The sequence below is a fragment of the Ooceraea biroi genome, chromosome 7 (assembly GCF_003672135.1).
Source record: "Ooceraea biroi isolate clonal line C1 chromosome 7, Obir_v5.4, whole genome shotgun sequence".
NCBI classification, from domain to species: Eukaryota; Metazoa; Arthropoda; class Insecta; order Hymenoptera; family Formicidae; genus Ooceraea; species Ooceraea biroi.
In genome coordinates this window covers 15266975-15290534 of record NC_039512.1, presented here as the reverse complement: position 1 = coordinate 15290534, position 23560 = coordinate 15266975, and the positions used below count along the sequence as shown (strand labels likewise).

At 45.9% G+C, this 23560-nt stretch overlaps 1 protein-coding gene across 2 annotated transcripts in view; it reads left to right on the top strand.

The window, feature by feature from the left end:
• LOC105288071 overlaps positions 1-23560 on the top strand; it is a 35100-nt gene that overhangs the window by 10799 nt on the left and 741 nt on the right. The window contains exons 1-5 of one of the 2 annotated variants that reach the window (XM_011354051.3): positions 10487-11157; positions 12203-14237; positions 15254-15504; positions 15787-16209; positions 16699-20993. In XM_011354051.3, coding sequence (XP_011352353.1) covers positions 12203-14237; positions 15254-15504; positions 15787-16209; positions 16699-17934 — 3945 coding nt within the window. In that variant the 5' untranslated portion in view covers positions 10487-11157 and the 3' untranslated portion in view covers positions 17935-20993. Of the gene's footprint in view, positions 1-10486; positions 11158-12202; positions 14238-15253; positions 15505-15786; positions 16210-16698; positions 22858-23560 lie in introns of those variants that run through there. The other variant, XM_020034539.2, reaches the window with a different exon arrangement.

The following is a 23560-nucleotide window of genomic DNA, read 5'->3' as shown; positions in this document are numbered from 1 at the left end:
TTCAACCCTCTGTGTACCCCTGTCTACTCCCGTTGCCCGCATCATCCCCAAGCGCATTCATGTATCGTGTATCATCGATTTATCACTGAGAATTATCGAGAAAAATCGAAGCCGACTGGTTAAGTGGCCGTCGCGCCCTTTATAATTTCATGGAAGGGTTGGAAAGGTTTTTCCTTTATAATAATAATTTCTTCATTATAATGCACAAGCATAAGGATTGTTCCATAAATTACTTCTCGAATTAAACGTTCTTCAACCCGCAACTCGGAGTCAAATTTCGAGCTGTCATAAAATCACTCAGTAAAATATTCATATTAAACATGAAAGCAATTTGCTCGTAAAAAAGGACTATATTAAAATTTTTTATCTTTTTCTCTTTTTTTATGATATGTGAAAGATTATATGTAAATGATGTTATTTAAGTCCGTTTAACTCACCATGAGAGGGCCATAATTTCAACTCAAACGAAATTAAAGGGTACCACTTTCAATTAAAAAATTAATTACATTTTGAAGAAAAATACCAAACATTACGTATCAACGATTTAACACAAAACGCCTACAATTACATTTTTTATTTTACTTCAGCAGGAAATGGAATTTATTCTCGCAATGAATTTTCTTCAGTTCAAATCTTCTTTTAGTCCAATTTTGAGTTTGAGCTTTCCGCCGCGCTTTTCCGAAGGTCGATGCACTGCACGACGCTCCTTGTGCGCTCTGGCCTCGTTGCCTCTAAAATTGATGCGGTTTCGACACCATTCCATCTAACAATGGCCGTGTTGTGAAACTTTCGCAGCGCGCGCCCGAGTCGAGCCGGCGATCTCGGGATGATTTTGCAACCGCCGTTCGTTCGTTCGTACGTTCTACTTGCGTTCTACCTTACCGGTCGTCCTGGACTGCGTACTTTCACGTCCGAGGAAAAAGTGCAACCAATCCGCGAATCGCAACCGAACACTCGATCCTGTCGTTGGACTGCGCAAAATCATCCCACGCGATAAACCATCATCGAAATTACTTCAGTTCTTGTTTAAAAATTATTATATTATTTCAAGTATAAAAATAAATTTAAAATCAGATGGTCATGTTGCATTATTATTTTTATCTCATTTCGAATAAAATAGTACGGCCATATATACGGATTTATTAATTTTTTAAATTTCTTTTTTTCAAGAGAATGAAATTGCTTTAACAAAATTATATTTTGTTATTGAAACATCGTTCATTTGTTAAAAGAAGTAAATGAGAACGAGACAGATGAAGCGCTGCAGACTTTAGCCCTTTGACGTTCAACGGTTCGCGACAGTGAGTAATTCTGCTTAAGCTCGATATTGCGCGCGTATCCAGTATCCTACGGGGGTACTCCTCATTCAGAATTTCAAATCCTCGTAAAATGACCGAAGGATAACGCGGCCATGCGCCGCTTATACCTCCACCTACAGAGGTCGGACGTCGGCCGCCGGGAAATGTGGGTCAGCCCTCGTTCTCCTTGGAAGGCTCCGTACGTCATGAATAAATAGACATTTCGTGCGCGGCACGGCAATCTGAACTCTTGAACGTAACACAATATGGTAAAAATCGCGAATATAAGATACTTAAGATTGAAAAAATACAGATATAATAAAATCAGATATTAGTCGATTTTTGGAGCTTTCCAAATTTCTTACTTGTAGAATTTATTGAATTATTTAACTATCATGATTAAATAAATAATTCTTAAATAACGTAATAATCGATAAATTCTATTAATTAAATTAAAAAGGACTTTACGGGGATAAAAATTTATCAAGTAAATAATTGAAGATCTATTTTTATTTAAATACTTCGAAAAATTTTCTTTGTCTCACTTCACATTTGAAATCTCCGCAATTTAATCTTTATACGATCGTTCACATATTCCGTGGATGATTGTAAAAGCACTAAATACTATTAAGGACTCAGGGGTTGCTGCCACCCTTTTGCCGTTTGAAAATCGAGCATCGCGACACTGCGATGTGAGTGACGTCACACGCGAGAGTGACGACGATTATCATCTGCATAAGATGTAGATATACTGTGCTGCTCGCGCGTACAGATGCATGTGGCGAGAACGATGTGACAGACCGCCGTAGAATTTTCAAACAACGTCGCGTCGTCGTCACAACGCGCTGACGTCAATCCGGCCGCTTATCCCGTAGCATCATCTAACGAAAGCATCACACGGTGTTTGGTCTTGAAAGAATTGAAGCTTATTTCAAAATAATAATATTAATAATAATGGCAATAAAATATACATTTTCCCGAAAATTTAATACTTCAATAATCCTATCTTTTTCAGTAATTTAATTTTTCTTTGTACAAAATGTGATGAAAACAATTGCTGATTACATTAAAATGATAAAATTCTGGATAAACGAAAAATATAATAAATCTAGAAATCTGATAAATTGAGATAAACAACTTAAAAGGACTGCAGGTTTATTAATGTCTCGAAGTAACAGGGAAATTCAAGTAACTGTTTTTAAACAACTGTAATAGATATGGTAATCAGGCTTAGCCGGAGCTGCAGCGAATACGGTAATTATTTCGGGCAGAGTAAGCTCGATATACCGTTTCTGGAATATTGTCTTACATTCTGATTGTTTGGTGAAACCGTCGGTCGCACTTTACGTGGCAGACGCCGTTGTGAGGACAAGAGAAAGAGAGAGAGGGAGAGCGAGAGATGGAAAGAGGAGAGAAACGGCAGTGACCGAGGAAGCGAGGAGGTTCATCTGACCTCGCTATTACGGTCCCGTTAACCAGGAGTCCGTCCCGTACCCTGGCTCCGTCTCGCAAGGATCTCTCACCGCTTTCCTTTTCTCCTCGCGCGACTGCTCGAATCGCGTCGAGAATCCGAGAAACTGAAGATTCCCAAGAGTTTTACATCTAATTCCAGCTATACCAATAATTCTCATAAACTGTCTTTCTGATTGTCCAAACACTGCTTGAAATTGAGAAACTGGAGACCCAATTAATCTTAAAATATCTAGAGATTTAAGAATTCTCTATTTCCCAGGTTTAAAAGAACTGAAGAGATAGTTTAATAAATAATCTGATCAATAAGAAATCTGACATTTGACCTCGCGCATATATTTTAAAATTCCACTGAAATGGAAGTAACCTAATCTCCAAAGTCCAGTAATAGTTCGCGAATGATAAATTCAGTAGCAAAATTCCGCTATGATTTCAAATTGAATTGCTGCATCCTCGAGGAGTGTATCTAAAATTTAATTTTGCATTTAAAATCTACATCCTCAAGTTCTCTCCCCGAAAATCGCGATTCCGCAAAGCGCGTGTTTAAACGTCCCCGAAATTCTGATTACGGACCGGAGATCCCATAGGGTGAGGAGTCGCGCGGACTCACGAAGGTACGTTGTACTCTCGGGCGCGAGTCGATTGTGTGTACCGTGACACACGTAATAATACCTCCTCGCCCGTTATCTTCCCGCACCTCTACCGCCTCCACCTCCTACACCCCCTCGCAGCGCCGACGTTGTCAGTGCATTCCGCGCCTGGACCGCGAATTGAATGAGCGCGTCGGTAGTCCTCGTATTGGACATGCAATCAGTGCACGAGGATACCGTGTGTCACTCGAGTCCGCAACAACTGAGCAACTTCGCGAATCCAGATGCTCTTGCAATCCCGATTTTGAGAAGCTGCGAACATTCTTAGATTGCAAACTCGAGGAATTAAGGATTGTACAGTTTTAGATCTGACAGTGAAGTTGTTTGTACAAGGTTTGGAAAATATTCAAATTCGAAATCGATGATGGAAGAACTCAAAGCTCCTTAAAAATTCCATAATTGGAACTTTCAAAATGACAAAAAGTCTCAATGTTCTACATATGCGAACAGCCGAAAATGAAAATCTTGAAGTGAAAGATGGTAAAAGCTTAACGTTTAATTGATAACAGAATTTTATCAAACATTCCGCAAGTGAAGTCAGAAATTTAGGAATAAAACAATTACAAAGACGCGGAATTTAACTCCTAAAAATGTCAAGAATTCTAAAGCCTTAAATTCCGAGATCTTACATTTTCCTAAAACTCTGAAATTTTCAAAGACGCCACAGACTACTAAATTCCGGTTTTCTAGAAAGCCCAACAATATCAAACTCTCGCGAAATACTTGAAAATAAAAGACAAATCACCAAAGCCAAATTTAAATTAGAAAGAAATATGAGAATTCTAAAATCTTAATTGTGTTCCCCTTAAAAAGATTCGCCAAAACATTTCAAGATTTCAAAACTCTTGATTCCGATCGCAGAGACCGGAACTAACTCCCCGAACATTGTCGAACGTCTCCGAACGAACGGTACTTTAAAACGGCTTCCTAATAGCTTCAGCTGGCGCTACGTCATCGCCATCGTCGTCGTCGTCGTCGTCGTCGTAGCGATTGTTACGGCACTGAAACGCTATGGCATTACGGAGGCACCAAGAGTCCACGGTATGTATGCACGTGGGCTGCTATAGAGCTACACTGCGGTGGGATCGATTCGGCCGGAGGTGGGCGGAACCACCCCCTGACCGCCCATCCCTCCATTTACAAGCCTCAATATACACCCCCGCGGCGCTCGCCGTCTGTCTCTTTCACACTCTTGCACGAAATATCCGCAGTTTGTCTCAAATAGTCCCCGCGATCCCTCTCTTACTCCCTCTCCCTCTTTCTCTCGCTTCCTCTCTTTCCATTTTTCCTCTCGTCAATCCTCCTCCGTTTTCCTTTCTTTTCTCACCGCCCTCTCGCTCCGTTAGTTCTTCACAGACCCTCGACATCGTCGTTCCTCGTGTTGCTTTCTTGTTAGCGAGGGTGGAAGAGCAGATTTCTCGGCACCCTTACTCACGGAATCTTTGATTTATTCTTCTCCTAGAATCTTGAAGGTGCTTATTACGCAATCGGAATATTTGCAGGGAACTCACGCGGGCATTTGTCCGAAGCGTGCTTAAGTGGAGAATGTCGATTCGCAATAAATATAATACGTGACGTTCTATATCGATGTCTGTAATGTTACTACTAAGCTGCCCTCTATCAAAGCTTAATAAATGAAATGGAAGCAATTAAAGGTGGATAAATCAAAGTAAAACCGAGAAAATTGCTAATCAACAAAATCAAATTAAAAGATCGATCGAGATATCAAGCTAGAAAGGATAAATTCAAAGTGTAGAATCTATCTCTTTGTTCCGTGCAATTCCGCACTGCCGATGCGGAAGCGCATAGCTGCGACGTGGTTCGATAAGCTCGAATCGATACGCGTCAATAATTAAGATAAAGCTGCGACACCTTCCGTAGCGAAGCCGAATCTCATTATTAATTGCACCTCCCTGAAACGTTATCACGATACCATTTCTTCTCTTTGCAACTTACCCTTAAAACATTTTATTCAAGGAAAATTCGCTTGAAGTTTAATGACAAATAATTTTCCAAATTAGTCGCAAAACAGTCTAAAGCAAAATGTTAAAAAAGTACGAGAAATTTTACTTACGATATCTACCGTGCAAAGAAACTTTCAGACAAAGGAACGCATTTGCCAGGATCCAAAAATTTCCAGATCCGCGCAATGCAGCGCGCGCGCGTAAATTTTCATCCCCTGCGACTCGTGCAGCTTCTTTTCACGCGTCGTATTTACCGACTGCGTAGAAAACACCAGCCACGTGCTGCGACGATATTAAGAGTTGCCCCGTAACACGTTCAACCCTTACGCCGCTCGGTGAAAATCACAAGGTGGAGAGGAAAAACCTCCACGAGGGGAAGGACGGTCGCGACCGGTTTGATCGGTGGCTTGATGCGGATTTTCTTAAGGGAAGGGAAGAAGAGAAAAAAAGATAGAGGGGGGGAGCATTTTCAGGTCCCCGCGAGTTTCGTCGTTCCGCTTTCTGCAAAGCCATGAGAAAAAAGAGCGCCGATAGACGGCGGGAGGTTGGGAGGGTGGAGAGGAAGAGGAAAACGCGGGGGTGGCTTGTATGTAGGGAAAGGAGATGAAAGTCTCGGTGGGAGAACGAAGGTGCGACGGAGAACCGAGATCAAAGCGGTTTTACGACACTGGCAGACGGCGCGATATTACTTCATGGCGCTTCCCGCGTATCAGGAAAGCTTCTAAGCTTTGGCTGCCTATCCTTTCCGTCGCTTTTAATTATTTTTCGCCTTTCTTCTTACTCGCGTGACTTGTTCTTAATGTATTATCCTTTTACATGCGTAACGCGCGTGTTCTTTAGCGGTGTGCGCCGATTCTTTCCTCTTGAAAGTCGCGAAGCGCGGGCGCTTTTAAGTGCACTCCCCGCGAAGTTCAGAAGCGCTTCTCGTGCGAATCGAGATCACAGGATTGTAATATAATACGTTTCTTTTCTTGATATCTTCACATAATTAAGCAGTATAATATTCTTTTTATTTGAATTACAAAACTTTTATCTTCAAATACGACATTTATACCTGAATGTATTTCTATCTACATATATTCTGCAAATACATGCATATTTATATCAAGCACGCTTTATACTTGAACTCAATAATTGAATAGATGAACAATTAAAAGATGCATGCATCGTATCTAATTGCCGCAACTCTCGGTCGCGTTGCAATCACGCGTCCTTGATTGAATCCTTGAGACGGCAGACTTTTGAATCGGAACACCCTGTAGAACGATTTACAACGTTGGTGGGACATGTGCGCCGCGTGCCAGGCAGTCGGTGTGCCCAACGGAGGAGAGTAGCGAGCAGCCGACGATATGTGGGCCTCACCAACACAGACGTAAGACACACACGTGTACACACAAAATATATGCACGCACGCGCAGAAGACAGTGTGGGTCGTCCCGGCATAATAAGAGCGAGGGAACGGGACATAATACGGAGCCACCTCCGCTCGCGGTGGCCTCCCTGGAAGCTACGGAATGTACCAGCTTCCCTCCGTGGCCTCAACATCCCTCCATCCGGGACTAGCTGCCGTCCCCCTTTCTCCCTCTCTCTCTCTTTCTGTCTTTCATCTGTCCCCCTCACGAACGGGAACGAACGATTCCGGGAATACGAGCGCTGTAAACACGCTCTTGTGTATCATTAGATGATGATCGAATGTGGCCACGATCGGTCGGACGATCGCGAGGAACGATCGAGAGAAGGGCACCGAGACTTGGAGGTCTTTCAGAAAAATGTGTGAGGCTCCAGTCGCATCGTGCCTCGGGAGTGTGAATCCACCGCGGCAATTCGGTGTCCTCGATCGATTTCGAGCGAATTTTAATGTCATGGAATTCTTAATTTTGATCTTGACCCGAATGTTATAGAATTCTGGTATTTAGATTGAAAGATGAAGAATTGAAAGTCATTGTCACGTGACTGTTACCAAACTTAATTACGTGACCCTTACCAAACCGAATATCACATAAAAATTGAGGTTTTGGGACTGATATGAATCGAGGAATGACAAGGTCTTTGTCTGATTTTCTGAGAGAATTGTGTTAAGATGCTATTGATTTTCATTATCTTCATTAGCTTCATTAGCGGTTTCATGTACTATTAATAATAGATACAACACGTTGCCACACGCCAACGCTAGGCATTAACGCACGTTTCGAAATAATTAATTTAATGACGATCGCGTTTGGCAAACACGCTGGATTAATGTAGATTACGTTATCTGCGGTGAGTTGTGCGATTCCCGCGTTGACGCGTTAAGCCTGAACGCAGGGTCCACGTATGATGTGCTCGCTGCATCGAATGAACGCGCATAGACAGACGAACGGGACAGACAATGGGCAAGAAAACTGAAGGAGAGTTAGCGTCATACGAATGATTCCATGCCATGCACAGATCGATGACGCGATTCGCCAAGAGAAAGAAATCGCAATCGTGCGCGTGCTTGATTATCTTTAAATAGAAAGCAATTAATATCGATCAGTCACGGCAGCACTCCAAGATGGCGCGTGCTGAATAAACAGAGACTGAGAGTCTCCGGATCGCGATCCATTTGACCGTACATTGTGACTGGTCGTTTTATCAATTCAATTAGATGGAGTATCGGATTACTGTCGATACTGCCAACCAATCTACTCGTCCAGAATTCATTTCCCAAACGGAGCAGCTCAAAAATGCAAACGAAAATTGATGTCTCTTTATTGTTCCTTCATAATTCTGCAAGAATGCCCCCCATTTCTGCAGCTGATACTCCATTCTCATTTAATATTATATTTATTCAAAAATATTCAAAAATGTGGATAAATTTCTAACTTGAATGAGAGGGTTAAATTTTTTTACGACGCCTTTCATACAGATTCTTTGGCAAAACTCATCTTTGCGCGGAGCAGAGTGTACCGGGTCATTGTGTTTGCATTTTAAGGTTCTATCTTCAGCGTTGAAAATTCCCGGAGAGATGCCGCTGATGGTCGTCGAATTTCGCAGTTATCTGGCTGCCGTCATTTCATATTTCATATTTAAACCGAAAGCGCATCTCTCATCTCTCGCAACGAACATTAGGCAGTCGCACGTATTTAGCATCGGAGTAACTTTGCGCCAACCGGCCGCGGATCAATACCCGCGCGAGCGCCGATCAATAATCCAAGCGGATCTTCTTCCGGCGTTTGTCGCGCGCCAAGATTCGCCATCGTCGCAAGATGTACCGGGAGGGTTGCATTCACTGCACGGTGGACCCCGTCGTCCTCTGACGGGGGTCCCCGTTGAAATTCCGTCAGAAAGCTGTGCTCGTCTTCTAGTTTCGCAGAACGTAGCGACAATTACGGCGCTCGCCGCGCGCAAGCGCTGCGCTCTCTCGTTCGTTGAACCGTTCGTGAGAGAGCCGTTCAAATCTATATGTGTACGGGTGTGCATGTATGTGCGCGACTGTGCATTGGACAGAAAGGAAAAAATATAGATTAGAGAGAGATGGAGAAAGAGAGAGTTGAGAGAGAGAGAGAGGGGGGGGGGCAGAAAAAGAGATATAGATAGAAACAGGGAACCTGGGAAGAAAAGAGACACAGACAACGCGCTCGACAATACCGTGCCAATTCCGGTACCAACGCTGTCTTTGTGGATTCGCGCGTGTATTCTTGAAGTACTAATAATAATTGTACCGGTTGCGTGTCCCTCACGTGCCCTCCACGTGCCAAAACGTAATTTTATCATCTTGATAATTAACGTTAAATCATTTTACCACACGAATGATCAGTGCCCGTTCACCAACGTCTCTCTTATCGTCACGTTTTGCCTTTTAAGAAAATGATTATGATCATGGTTCAGAATAGGGTTGGGGACCAGGCCTTTCAATTCATTCTCCTCATGTTGTTCTTTCAGTCTTTCTTTGAGAAAACAGCGGCCTCGAGACTAATTCCGGTTGACAGGCAAAGTTTATCATTAAGAATAAATTTTTTTTAAAGAAAGTTCGACGCGTTCTCGCACGAATCTGATGATACGCGCGTGTAATGTATCAGTATCGGTAAGGACGGCATCGCTTCTCCGTATGGGCTTGCATCATCGCACTCGTCCCGCTTACGTCAGTCGATTTTGTTATTATTGCGCGTCGTTATTGTGTATACTCAGTATGCATTTCATACCACCCCTCGTCATCGACGATACTTGCCTCCGCAATACTCGCGCCGTTTATAGATCCGAAAAATTTTCGTTCACGAAAGGGTGATTCTCGACACGTATTCGCGATACATTAGCCGAAAACGCTGAAAACTTACGTTCGGATTTATTATTTATACATTGTTAAACTCCATTTTTCGTCAAGGTAATGTTTTAGTAGAGTATTTGTCTGAAAATATTAATTGTGCGTGGATAATACAGCTGCGGATAAACTTTCTTCCTTCTCGTTGACCATTGCACCGCATGCATCACTGGCATAATTAGACTCCGGCGAGTGAGTGCATCATCGTTACGGAACCATTAATCGCATCGAGACTGGGGACGAGCCGGGACGAGCATAATTGCGACTTTTAATTTTATCTTGCGGAAATGTCGCGGAACGGAATGCAACTCCATCAATTGCAAAACATTCAGGAAATGTAGAGAAAAATATTTACAGACCGAAGCATCTGGTTTCGCTCTGTCTGGCCTCAATTTTTGTCAAGCAAGAATCTTCGCTCCAACGCGACTCTGCCAGCCGCGTCGCTTTAATTACGTCACAAAGTCCGGTTGCTAAAGCAGAACTGCGCATTACATCGTCAAAAAAAAGCAAAGAAGAGAGAGAGCGCTGAACACGATCCGACAAAATTAAAAATACCATAAAGCAAGAAAGAGAGCGACCAAAGAATCCGCGCGCCGATGACTAATCCGACATCTACCGGGTGGCTTTTGAGAACCGCTGCGCTTGTCCGCTTGGCACGCCGTGTGCCCGACTCCATTACGCATTCACTAACGCACGCGCTCGTGTATTTTCCGCCGGCGAGCGAGCCGAGTCGAGTCGGACCGAACGGATCCGAAAGCGCGGCATCGGCGTCGCCGACGGCGACGACGTCGACGCCGCCGCTCACTCTGCTCCGAGCTGTTGAACGCGCCGCACGCCTCTCATCCTTCATTCCACGCTGATACTCTGAACTCTCGCTTCTCCACACTCTTCGTTATCGCGTCTCCTCGTCGCAGACTTCGTCCGCAAAGACGCCTTTCCTCTTCAACTCGACGCTCTCGTCTTTTTCTTGTGCTGTTCATCGAAGTTTCTCATTTGGAATCTCGTTCGATCTTGTTCGATTTCTTCAATATTCACACATTGGTTCACGCCCTACTCTTTCTCTTGATTCTTCCGTTTTCAAGTTTGACGTTGAGTCACCTCGACTTCGTGCAACTTCGTCGATCTGCCCGTTATTTCCCCGCTCGCTTGGATGTCTTAGGATCTCCCAACGCGCGTCCCTCATGAGAGAACCGGCGTGCTGATAGACTCTCCTTTGTGTCCCTTCCGGTCCCGCGTGATCCAGGGATTGCTCTTCGCCGCATGCGGATGTCGTCGTCGCGCCTGAACCGCCGGTCGTTCCCGCGCGAGGACGCATCATCCGGTGATCCTCCGACGCACTATCGCGCGGGACCCCGCGAACCGGATGACGGCATTCGCGTGACTCCGACTTGAGGTGCTCTCTCTCATCTCCCCGAGACACCGCGGTTGGACTGGCCGCGGATTGGGTTGTCGAAGTGCGAAGGCTGGACCATCTGGAGGGACCGCGCGACTTCAAGGTAAAAGTCCTCCCGCCGCTGCCCCCTCCCTGAGAGCACGGAGGACGCGGATCCACCTTGCGCGGTCGTAGGGTGCCCCTCGTGAGTGACCCGCGCGAGCCAGACGGTTCCCTGTCGTTCCCCTTCGTGTTCCCCCCTGCCTCCACCATCACACCGACCGACTTTGAATCAATAATCTCCGGCAAAGATTATGTAGCCTCTCCTTGTAGTACGGTAAGAGGAAAATGTAACATGGGTGGGCGGGTGGGTGGGAGATGGTTTGTTGAGGACAGAATCGCGCGGCGAGTTTCGGGAAATTGATTTTTCTCCTCGCATCGATGTGTTCTACCTCTGTTCTCTCTCATTCTCTTCTGGGTTCTAGTGGTGCGCGATATCAGCGCGCGGATTATTGATTTCTCCATTCACTCTATCTCACTTCCTTTCTGTCTCTCACCGTGTCTCTCTCTTTCTCTTCGGCTTGTTCATGATATTTTCGAGAGAAAACGGGAGAGCGCGTACAATCATCGTTGATTATAATAACGATAAAGTCATTTAAACGCAAAGGGCGAGGGGAAGGGTGAGAAATCGTTCCCGCGGAGAACGTAACGACCCAATTAACCTTTATTTTATGCGGGTTATTTGAGTGCGGCCCTTAATCTTACTTTGACATCACTCGCGTTTTAACCTCGTTTCGATATACATTCCAATATTCCTTCATTTGAGCAACTTGTATAATTTTATCTTTAATTTTATTGCTTTTTTATACGTATATATTGGCAATTCTGTTTATTTTATACATTTAATGCATACATAAATGTAAAAAAGATGTACAATATTATATTCATATAGTACCTATAACATATACCCCAGTCATCCCTATTTTCATTTCATTTCTATATTTTTTATAAAATCCCAACATTTTTATTTAGACGTGATAGACCATTATATGATTTTATTGTCAGTTCCAAAAGTGAAGAGAATTCCTCTTCCTTTGGCGCGATTAATCGATATTTTCTTTTTGTCAAGGAATACTGTCCTTTAACATCCCGTCTGAATCTGTTCGCAGATGGCAGAAACATCCGAGATGGAATTGCCTTCGGTCCATCAGGACTGTCTCGTTGAGGCCCAAGAAGATTCCACCTCAGTGGAGGCCGAACCGGGCAGCGCGTCGTCATCGGCAATGGCGACAACAACGGACGTCAACGATGATGCCGAGCGTCAATCGGTCGAGCCACGCAAGGAGGACTTGGTAATGGTAGTGTGCGAGAGACTGGACGAAGGACTGGAAGGCGAAGAAGGGCCCGAGGAGAAACAATCGAGTGATCTTTCTCGGAAGCCGGAGGAAGAGGAGGAGGAAGAGAGGGAGGAGGAGGTGGACCTGCAGCTGAAAATGCCGGAGGAGATCGCCGAGAACGACTCGATGGATCTCGATGGATCACCGGTGGATCCGCTCCGATCGAACGGACTTTCGAGGATGGACGACACTGAGGACACTACTCACGATCAGCTCCTCGAGGATCAGCAGGCGAGGTACGAGGAATCCGCGTCCTTGAACAGAAAGAGGCCAGCAGGCAACGACTTTCTGCCAATTGGCGCGGAAATCAAGAGGATCGGCGTCGAGATCTCGGAAGAGGAGGCGACACAGCTGAGAAGTGACGTTAGAAGGCTGTCGCCAGTGCTGGTGAGTCTGCGGGAGAGGACTCTGGGCGAGGTGTCCCTCACCAGCAAGTCTTGTCTTCTCGGTGATGAATCGGAGGATAAGACAATGGCGAAGGATAACGGCATCCCGGAGAAACTGTCCGCAGGAGTCGACATCGAGCTGCAGGAAGCTGATCAAGGTTGTAGGAACCTAAATCTTGAGGAGGAAAAAGAGGAGAAGAAAGAAAACGAGGAAGAAAAGGAAGAAATCAGAATCGGCGCGACGACGAAAGAATGTGAGGACAATAATAGCATCATCGCAGAGGACCGCACAGACTGCGCGAGCAGCAAGGTGGATTATGATAGCGAGAAGTCTCCCAACCTTGAAGTGGTTCCTCCAGTAACATCAGAGAGTGACAGGATAACCGAGTTGAACCCGGATGACTATGAGAATACCAACGCGTTCTGCACTCAGACCAAGATGATTGCAATCGACGCAGCTAGTCCGTCGTCGAGCCCTGTCTGCCGACGTTTAACCGTGGTACTAAACCGCATCAAGGAGACGGAAGTGAAGAAGGACTTGGCGAACGAGAACTCGGACGAGAACGAGTGGAACGTCGACATCGACACTGAGGATTCGCCGCGTTCCAGCAGAAGACGGAACTTGGTGGAGGAAGAGCAGAACTCCAGTGCAGACACAGCAGAAGCGAAGGAGAACCTGAAGAAGCCAAGGTGGCAGAACGATTCCTCGCCAATGACCAGATCGAAAAGCAAGCCCACGCAGGAGATACGAAGTCCGAGTCTCAAAGAGTGCAAAGTGATGCTGCAGCGCATGGGCGACATCCAGCAAGGCCAGCCAGAGATCATTACAGCAACGGAAAGTTCGCGGAGAGGCGAGAGGGAGGAATCCGCGCCGGTGGCGGTGATCGGTAAGTTGGATGTAAATGAAGAAGTGGTGCTGGCGAGCTCGTCGCCGGCCGGCGACAATGGCCAGGTGTCGCACGAGCTGGACTCGTCGGAGACGGTGCCAAGTTCGCCGGAAGTGACGCCGGACGCGTCAGTGGACGTCGCTGAGGGCGCCGACACCGAGACGGAAACTGAGACTGGTTCCGACAGTTCAGAGGTGTCGCCAATCGCAAGTATCCGGGATCTGCGCGATGTCGACATGGCGGCCGAGCATCAGCTTCCCTGTACAGAAGGGGAGCCGTTATGCTGCGTGGAGGCAATGGCGCCGATCATGACGAGGTTGGAGACCGAGCGACCGGAAGCTTATACGGAGGACTCAGCCGAGAGCCTGGCACTGGCAACCGGTACCAGGGACGAGGTCAGGTCCGATGGCAGCGACTCTGGGCTAGGGAATGAGATTCCAGGTGATCCTGGACCGGCGCCGGCTCCTGAAAGTGACTCCGAGACTTCCTTCCTTGACCGACTGCCGGATGATATCTTGTCAGACAAAGAAAAAAGTAAGGAATCAATAGAAATAGTTTCTTTAAAAATAAAGTCTTGTCTTTGGAGTCTTTTTGATTTGTTTCGAAGCATTGAGAGAGATTAACGTGTGATGATAAAAATGTATAGGAACTCTGATTGTTCATAATTTGTTTGTAAGTCACGATGATTCAAAGAGTCCTTGCACTTCGGTTGCTTTTTGACGAGTTTTAACAGCGTTTTAACACACGCGGTTATTGTTGTAACCGTAATGACGCTAATTCCTGGCTTGAAAATGGAGAGATTCCAGTCTGGTTTTCATTCCATGTATCTTATATTCTATTATATGCATGTTCTCATAAATTCTATATTCCATCTTGTACATAAAATAGGTTGCAACTCGGACGGTAGAATGAAAAACATAATTACGTCCCGGTGTTTTTCTATTTTTACGGTAAATCACGAGCCAGCAGCCGACTCGAAACAATTCTTTCGAAAGCTTTTGCTCTTTATGAAAGTATAAAGTTTTAGACGCGGCAGAGATTCTCCTTACCAGTCCAGGTTGCGCTGATCGAAGCTATCCACGAGCAAGCGTGGAGAGCGCAACTCGATAAGCCTTACATTGATTGTCAACATGCGATACACCGGGTGTCTCAGAATCGAGGGAAAGTAAACGCGTAGCGTCGCATCTGATGAGAATCGGACTGAATATTCCTCGTCAATATCAATATCAGCCAATTTATTTTAAATTAATATCTTTTTTACAAAAGAATTTATTTCGAATTTAATGAATAACAAATTTTGTTACTTCAGACACTACGATTTCTTTCACGAGTGACTCTTTCCTTTTACTAACTAGTTGAGCATGAAGTTTTTTGAAATTAGAGTTCTTTTGAAAGAAGAATTTCTGGAGAAACTCGATACCTCGATACTGGAGAATCTGATGAATAGTGTCACTACCGTTATTCGATCATTCCTCGACGATTTCGAGATACCCTGTATGCGCGCGTGCGATTCACAGTATCTCATTACACGATACGCTCATGTCTTTCAGGCGTGAACCAACTGGACGGCTTCGCGTCGTCGTCGGGTGCACCCGGGACGTCGGGTCAGCCACCCCTGTCAAGCTTCCGAACACTACCGGCGAAGAGCAACCTGAAGCGCAGACTGACCGACTGCATGGAAGGTGACGAATCGCGGAGTACTGTTGACGAGCCTGTGAAGAAGAAACGCAATATCCAGTTTGATGCCGTGACGGTCTACTACTTCCCCAGGGCGCAGGGGTTCACCTGCGTACCCTCCCAAGTGAGTCCCAATCTTCTTGAAAGGGAGAATCTTTCCTCCGTTTCATAGAAAAGAGACACCCTTCTTCATTGAGATTGGAATAAAAATTTATTTTCGGACTCAGAAATGATTGATCAACATCACGTTCACTTGCAATTTACAATATTGCTACCATGAGACTTCCAGATTCAGTAAATATAATAAATGAATAGCAAATAAATCATATGTAAATAATATAATAAATGAATAACAATGGTGCCCACGTATGCAAGAGATAATATCGATCTTTCCGGTGGCTTTCAGGGTGGTAGTACTCTGGGTATGAGTGCGACGCACACACACGCCGAGAGATTCTCGTTGTCGGAGCACGCGACCGAGCAGAGGCGGATCCATCGCGCGCGACTAGCGCAGCTGCGGTCGGAGCGCAGCTGCGCCACCAACTGCGTGACCGAGACGGCGTCGAGTTCCGAGGACCCGAGCGACGACACCGACGAGGAGCCGAGCGACAACGAGGAACTCGACATCGACAGTTACTATTTCCTGCAGCCGGTGCCTACGTGGCAACGTCGAGCATTGCTGAGAGCCGCGGGTGTGCGGAGAATAGACGCTGTTGAGAAAGACGAATGCCGCGACATTCGTGCGAGTCGGGAACATTGTGGATGCGGTTGCAAGGGATACTGTGACCCGGAAAGTTGTCCATGTAGCAGGGCCAATGTCAAGTGCCAGGTGAGCCGCGAAATCGACACGGAGAGGGTCAGTTCTATTTTCGTATTGGCAGGTTGAACGGAATTCTTTTTCCTTTGAGGCTTTTAGAAGGATTACTCTTTGAACGTAGAATTCAGGAAATGGTGATCCTGATTGGATGCGAAATGATAAATTAAAGGGCTCTGATTTCTTTAAGACTTACTATGATGGGATTTTTATGTAAATTTTTAATCTTTCCTAGTTTTTGAAGTTACTTTTCTGAAGTCTTTGAGCCATTGTTGAATCGAATTTATCAATTAATCTTTTCATTTGTTAATCTCGTAATATCTTATTTGTATTGAAAAAATTAAGAATGGGATTACATTTCTTAATCTAATTTCATAATCTCTACAACATGACATATTTTTGTAATAACATTTAAATTGATCAATTCCATTGAACTTATGAACGTTTTGTTACATGATCCAGGATGTAATCCAGAAACAATTTCTCATTGTCTTCAATCTCTAGGTGGACCGACCAGGTTTCCCTTGCGGCTGCACGCGAGATGGTTGCGCTAACAGCTCAGGCAGGATCGAATTCAACCCGGTGCGGGTCCGGACGCATTTCATTCACACATTGATGCGGCTAGAGCTGGAGAAGAAGCAGCAAGAGGAGGAAAGTGTCGGCGAGCACGACCAAATGGCAGACAATCATCAAGCGCATAGCAGAGGCGGTCCGTTAAGAGACATTGGCGGACTGGCCGGTGTGATGAATACCGTAGGTAGCGACGCGTGCGTGATTCCTGGTGTAGGGCCCGGCGGGGGTGGCGGCGGGTTCACGACTCTGCACTATGAGACGAATCACGATGTCGTGGGGCCCAGCGTGGTGACAGCCGGCTGCCAACAAGAAGTGCCCGGTACCAGGGAGGACAGTCTAGATCTGTATGCCATTAGGGACGATTGTTACGCGAGCGAGGATGCGGTAGATGGCCAGTCGGGCGTGGTGCAGCGCAAGCTGCACCCAGAGTTTAGTCAGGCCTTCCAGAGCTTCTCGGCCGGCGCGCAACCTGCTCCCGCAGGGAGCGGTGGTGGACCGGGTGGTGGGGGCGGTGGAGGCGGCGGTATGAGCTTCCAGCAATCGTATCAGGATTATGGGTCGCCATACGTCACGGGTCTACAATCCGCGTCGCGAATTCCACAGTTCCAACCGGCACCGCAGTTCCAATCGCCGCCGAATCCGGCCGCGTTTACACATTACGGCCCGTATGGTACTGCAGGTCAGGATGTCAGGGCAGTCGGCCTTCCGGCCAGTTGCGCACAGGTGCACCAAGTGTCGGCTCAGCAGCAACAGCAACAACCACCGCCACCGCCGCCGCCGCAGCAACAACAGCACCAACAACACTCGTACGACGCGGCGGTGTTTGCACAAGAGGAAGCTGCGAGTAACGCGCAGTACACGAATCTGACCAGCTCGGTGCAACCGATGAACGTAGTACAGCAGATGCAGCAGGGCAAGCTAGAGCCATTCTCGGAGCTGCTGAGTGGCAGGTACTCGTACTACGGCGAGATGCACGAACCACAGCAGCATCACGGTACTTATGGGGGACACACAGGTCATGGGTCTGCCGGCAAAGTCGCAGAGATGGTCGAGCCGGGCCAAGTAGCTGTTGAGCAGCAGCTACCCCCCGAGGGCACGACCGATGACTGCGACGAGAACTTTGGCGAGATCATTAAGAAGTCTATGGTAGAGACCGTGTCTGCCTAGGCGACGGGATCTGCTCACACATGCAACGCATCGCTTGAGAGGACCAGAGCCCTTCGCCGCAGCAGCCGATTGTCTTCGCGATATACTCGGAGAGGAGAAATTTCCCCATTGGAGCCAGAAAATTCACTTCCTTCGGGCTCTTCGCCCAGGACCGTCCAAATAACGGGGGCCACCAAAAAGAAGAACTGTGTGGAGGAGTCTCTGAGTGATCCGAAGATCTGAAGGGGCTCCAAAGCTTCTTTTTCGAGGTCCGAAAGAGCGAAGTTCTTCGGATCGTGTTCCAAGTTTACGATCGTCTCTCAAATGGAGACTTTGAGGACGAAATCCAGAAGGCTTCCGGGGATTGTCGACGGTTCGCCTCCCTCGCACGATAGATAAATAAGGGTGATGCCCTCCGAGGGAGAGAAAAGGTCTCCTGGGGCGAGAGCATCAGGTTTTTGACGAGTGATCTCGTTGCTTAGAGAATTTTACGACGTGTGCGTCCGCCCGGGATGGACAGATTCGTGACGTCATCGTCGATCCGTGGGACCAGTCTGCACTCCCCTGGCTGAGCTCCGTTCGATTTCGCGGTGCAATTAAGCACCGTGGAATTTAAGCGACTCATCCGGTTATACAGGTCGGCGACGACGTGGTCAAGCGAGACGGGAACCTGGACCTTTATCCGGGTCCAAGCCACCGGTCCCTGTCGGGAATCTTCAAGAGCGATCCGTGAGCGATGATGGCAAGAGATTTCAAGAGGTTGTGACCAAGAAATAATATGGGATCAGCTTAGATTGCAGTTTATAATACCTAACTTTATTACCTTAAATGTAGGGCCGATCGACCGGAAGCGGGTCGCGTGTGTTTTTAAGCGAATCCGGGTCCCACCCGGCGGTAACGATATATCGAACTAGAGCGACTTCTGCTTGCGCGCTCGGATTTGAACAGGCCGTTGTTCAGTCTGGAATGCAATCGGGACTCGATCGATCTCTAGATCATTTATTCGATGCGTCGTGAATTATTTATTCTGTACTTTGTATGCGCGTGCGAATATGAAAATTTATAATATGTAATTTATGCTTCTATATATTTTTATATTGGAATCTATGTAGAAATTAAAATTAATTTTCTCGATATTTTATAACAGTATTTATTGGATAACACTTTTATCAGATTAGACTTATTCCCGATTTTACGGCTGAGATTTTTCAGCGTCGGTATACGCTGAATGTTGCGCAGCTTCCGAGGTTTGGCATTCCAGACTGAAAGTTCGGGATCTCTCGCATCTTCCGAGCTCGTGCATCGCACTTTGGAGCAATATTCTCCAGATATAGGGCGAACGGAAGGACAGCTAATCGCTGCCAGAGAGAAATAGAGAAAAAGAGAAGGAATGATAAAACGAGAAAAAGCACACGCATACACATGACACATTCGTAGACGAGCGTGAAGCGATTGTGATACTTGTGCATACGAGGAGAACAAAAAAATGCGGAAATTAAAAAGAATAAAAGAAAAAACGGTGCAATCCGCCGCCAGGTTCGCGTAGATAGATTTAAGAGACAAATTATATGGGACTTTTTTTTACGCCGGTCAGTGTAGGTAGCTGCGAATGCTGTTTCAGCGATGATCGACGACGCGCGGATCTCGAGTTCTCCCTTCCCGCGAGTTCCGAGCGCGAATTTCAGCACGTTCAGAAATCAAGAAAACACCTCGAACATATCGAGCGCCCAGAAAATCCCTTTTCGCGCGGGCAAACGTCCCTTGTATTTATCGCCCCTATTCATACGAAATGAAAATTATATACGTGGAACTCTGTATAAAGAAGAATTGAAAATTATATGTAATATGCATATATATGTGTATATATATATATATATATATATATATGTGTACATACATATAAAAATGTATATAATTGTTATATCTTTATTTTTGTAAATAATGCTATTGTTTCGATATTAATTATAGTAATTCTTCGCAAAGAATTATTATAATTTGTTTGTTCTGGAAATATGATCGATAATGAGCGTGTTATAATATTGCGTTTTTAAACTGTTTGATCTATTATTATAATTACGTATATTATAATTATGTCTCCACGATTTGCGGTGCTCGATATACTCGATGTCTTCCCCTCTTTGCTCGATCGTCGAACGCGCTTCTGTCGATTGTAATCGAGTTTGATTTACACGACATTACGCGAGCAGGATTCGACGAAGCGGAAGAGGAAGCTGCCGGAAGAAGAAGCGAAGAAATTCGCGCTTGGAGCGACGAGCGCGGTCCTCCGCGCCAGAAGGCGAAGGAGGCGAGAAGGCAACGTCGCATACCGACTACTAAAATCTTTTACACGCCCGTCATTCCCAAACAACCAATCAATCATCAATCCCGTAGAAGGAACACATTTTGAAGGAGAGAAAGAGAGAAAGAAAGAGAACGGACCTCTCTTTAGCGCATCCCGGGACGTTGATCGCTGTGTCTACGATTAATCGAAGTACTATGCATAAGCGAACGTAAACGATATACACGACGATAGTATTAAATTTATACACGTACGTATACACGCATAGTCACACGAAATGGAACACATACATACATAAATACATCCCCATAAACACGTACACTCGAAGCCGGACGTGTCAGCTCCCGCGAGGCACCCCGATTTCGTCTTTCCTTTTTTGTTAGTTTTCCTTTTCTTTTCGCTTCCTGATCGCGCAGTCGTACCTCACTGTGTTCATCGTCGACGATTGGTGCCTAATATAATGAACAAGAGGTAAAAATCGCTGATTGATAGAGAAAGTGAGAGAAAGAGAGAAAGGACAGAGTGCTTCGGAGAACGCACAGGGTGCGTTCGTACATAAGAGGGATGTGACACGTCCATGGCGCGCGGCATTGAAAAAAAAGAATAACATATATATAAATATATATATATAAATATATATATAAATATATATATACATATAAAGATATATATATTTATATATGTATAAAATTATACACATATGTAAGTAACTTTTAGAGTATTTGAGTAAAAAAGAGGCATACATAGTTGATAGCGTTTTATTAAATGTTGTGAAAAACGTCTCTCTCGTCTGTCTGTCATCTAAAATGTCTGTCGTCTTTCAAGTCTCTCGTCTTCGTGTTCCTAGCGCGCATTCAGCGTCGAAGGAGGCTGTTCCATTTCCGTTAACTTTGTCTTCAGGAAGAAACTAGAAGACTCCGGGACTCGCGAATTGATGACGATGTGGGTTAAATCTGGAACCGAACAGCCATATTCAACGCTAAAAGCGCGCCAAGAACGCTTGTGTGTCTCATCATGTCTTCTTTTATTGATGCAGAAACCTAATGTCTCAAGGAAACATCTTCCCGTCCTTCCGTCCCAACCATTCCATCTGTTCAATTTTAGCGCATCTATGATAATTCATACTTGATGATTCTACTTTCATTGTTTATCATTTTCAAGCGACGCGCTTGAATGTATATGAAAAGCCATTTATATAAAAGATAAGATAAGATTTATATAAAAGATAAAAAACGCGGATTTAACAAAATATGAGTCGCATCGAAACAAAAATAGAGAACAGTTTCGATAGTACGGAAGTAGTAACTTTCGAAACGTCCAGCAATTTTTGCATTGTGTTCGAGCTGTGGTTTTCTTCACGGAGCGGGACCAAAAATGGAGAAGGCTGTCTTAGCAGTCGCTCTATTCTCTTCGCAACAAAAATGGCAAAGTGATATCCTAAACATGGCGCGTGAAGTCGTTCGCTCCGTGATCGTCGGACATGGAGCGCAAATGTGGAACCTTGAACAAAAGTGACGTGTACCGGATCATTGAGGTGGTAAGATTCTGCTGCTATTTGCAAAATTACAGCAATAAGGAAGAAATAACAATAAGTCTTTTTATATAACTAATTCATCAGATTGCTTTCGCATAAGTAAATTTTAATAATTAAAGACATCTAAACAACCCAAAGACGCGGTTTAAATATTCATCAGTCGGAATTCTAAAATTTTTCGATTACTTCCTTACTTTTCGCGTACTTTTCCCTAAAAATCCTCGAAACTGACACGAAACATTTAAAATTCACCAAAGTCGGGCTCGGCGGCGCGTCGGTCCGCTCCTGGGGTAACACTCCTCTCGGCGGCCGGAGGAGACCACCTCCGTTACAACAAATGGCGGTACCATCGTAAATACCTTTCCTCCCCACTTCGACGTGGTGAAAAAAAGAGGAAAAAGAAAAGAAGTGGAAAAGAGAGCAAGGGAACTCGTCACGTCTCCGCGGTGCGAGACGCGGTACAACAGTGCACACAGTCGTAGGTCGAGTTCCGAATCGCGAGGGGAGCAGCTTGGCTCGCGGGGCCGACGAGAGTTTTCCCGGCGCGTTGCGGCTCGTGCGAGCGCGCGCGCGTCCCGGTCCCTCTCTTCACCCGCCCCCCCGCCGGGTTTTCCTTTCGCGAGCAGAAGCGGGGACCCGTGTAGGTCCCCTCCTGGTCGCCCCGGCGTATCCGTCCGCGTTCTCCGAGAGCGCACCAGCGGGGAACGGCACTCACTCGCTCGCTCGCTCGCCCGAGAGAGAGAAGCGCGACGCTCGTCCGTCCTCGCGAGCGGACCGCCTCGTTTCAGCGAGACCGCGAAGGTGTCGGAGTGAAGTCCGTAAGATTATTTGGGATAGTGTGAAGTGAGTGCAGTTCGAGGGGAAGTTCTGGTGCAGAAAAGAAAGAGAGAGAAAGAGAAAAGAAAACCGAAAGGGAGGGAAAGAGAGACAGAGAGAGAGAGAGAGAAGAGCGACGACGTGCTGGAAGGTGTCGTTGACGTTTCTTGTGTCAGTGTCCGCTCTCGCACTCTCCATCTCTCTCACTCGCCCCGGTCTTCGCTGAGAGTTCCCGAGTGCGAGTGCGCGCAAAGGGAGCGCCCTGAGGGCGACCTCGAGGATACTCCGAGACACGGTGAGCGTCGCACACGAGACGCGATATTCCCGTGATCGCCATTCGACTGTAGGATCGACGCCGTAGTTTCAGAGTCGTCTCCTCTCCCTCCTACCCTTGCCTGACACGACGCACAGGATATCCCTATCCGGCCCCACTATAATCCTATATCCCTAGATCCCCACAGCCGCGGGGATCCATTCGTTTGCCGATTTCGTTGTTGTTCTCTTTCAGTTAATACGCTTGATGAATAACGGAGATGTGTGTGATAGGCCTAGTCTAAATCCGGTATAGTTGATGCCATTATAGTTGCTGCTGCACTCCATCATCTTTATATAGTTGTCCTCACAGCAACTGAAGATCTCTCTTCACACGCACACGTTCTTACGTGTGTATTGCTACATTCCTCCAAATTGCTTTTCTTTACTATATTTCTCCTCTATCCATGATCCGATTGCTATATTCTTCCAACATCTCCGCAGTCGTTATCCAACTATTATTCCCCTGAGCCATCCTCTTTCCCTTGCCGTTCGTCATCCTTCTTTTTCCCTTCATTTCCCACGCTTCTACCACAAACTAGTGCCATCCTTTGCAATTCTCCTCTGGACGTCCCACCTTCTCTTCTTCCCATCACGCTCCAAGAAAATAGCAATCCTCACAATAACTCATCCCTCCCTTTCCCTTTTTATTTCTCACTTTGTTTCCCAACACCTTTCGAAAGCAA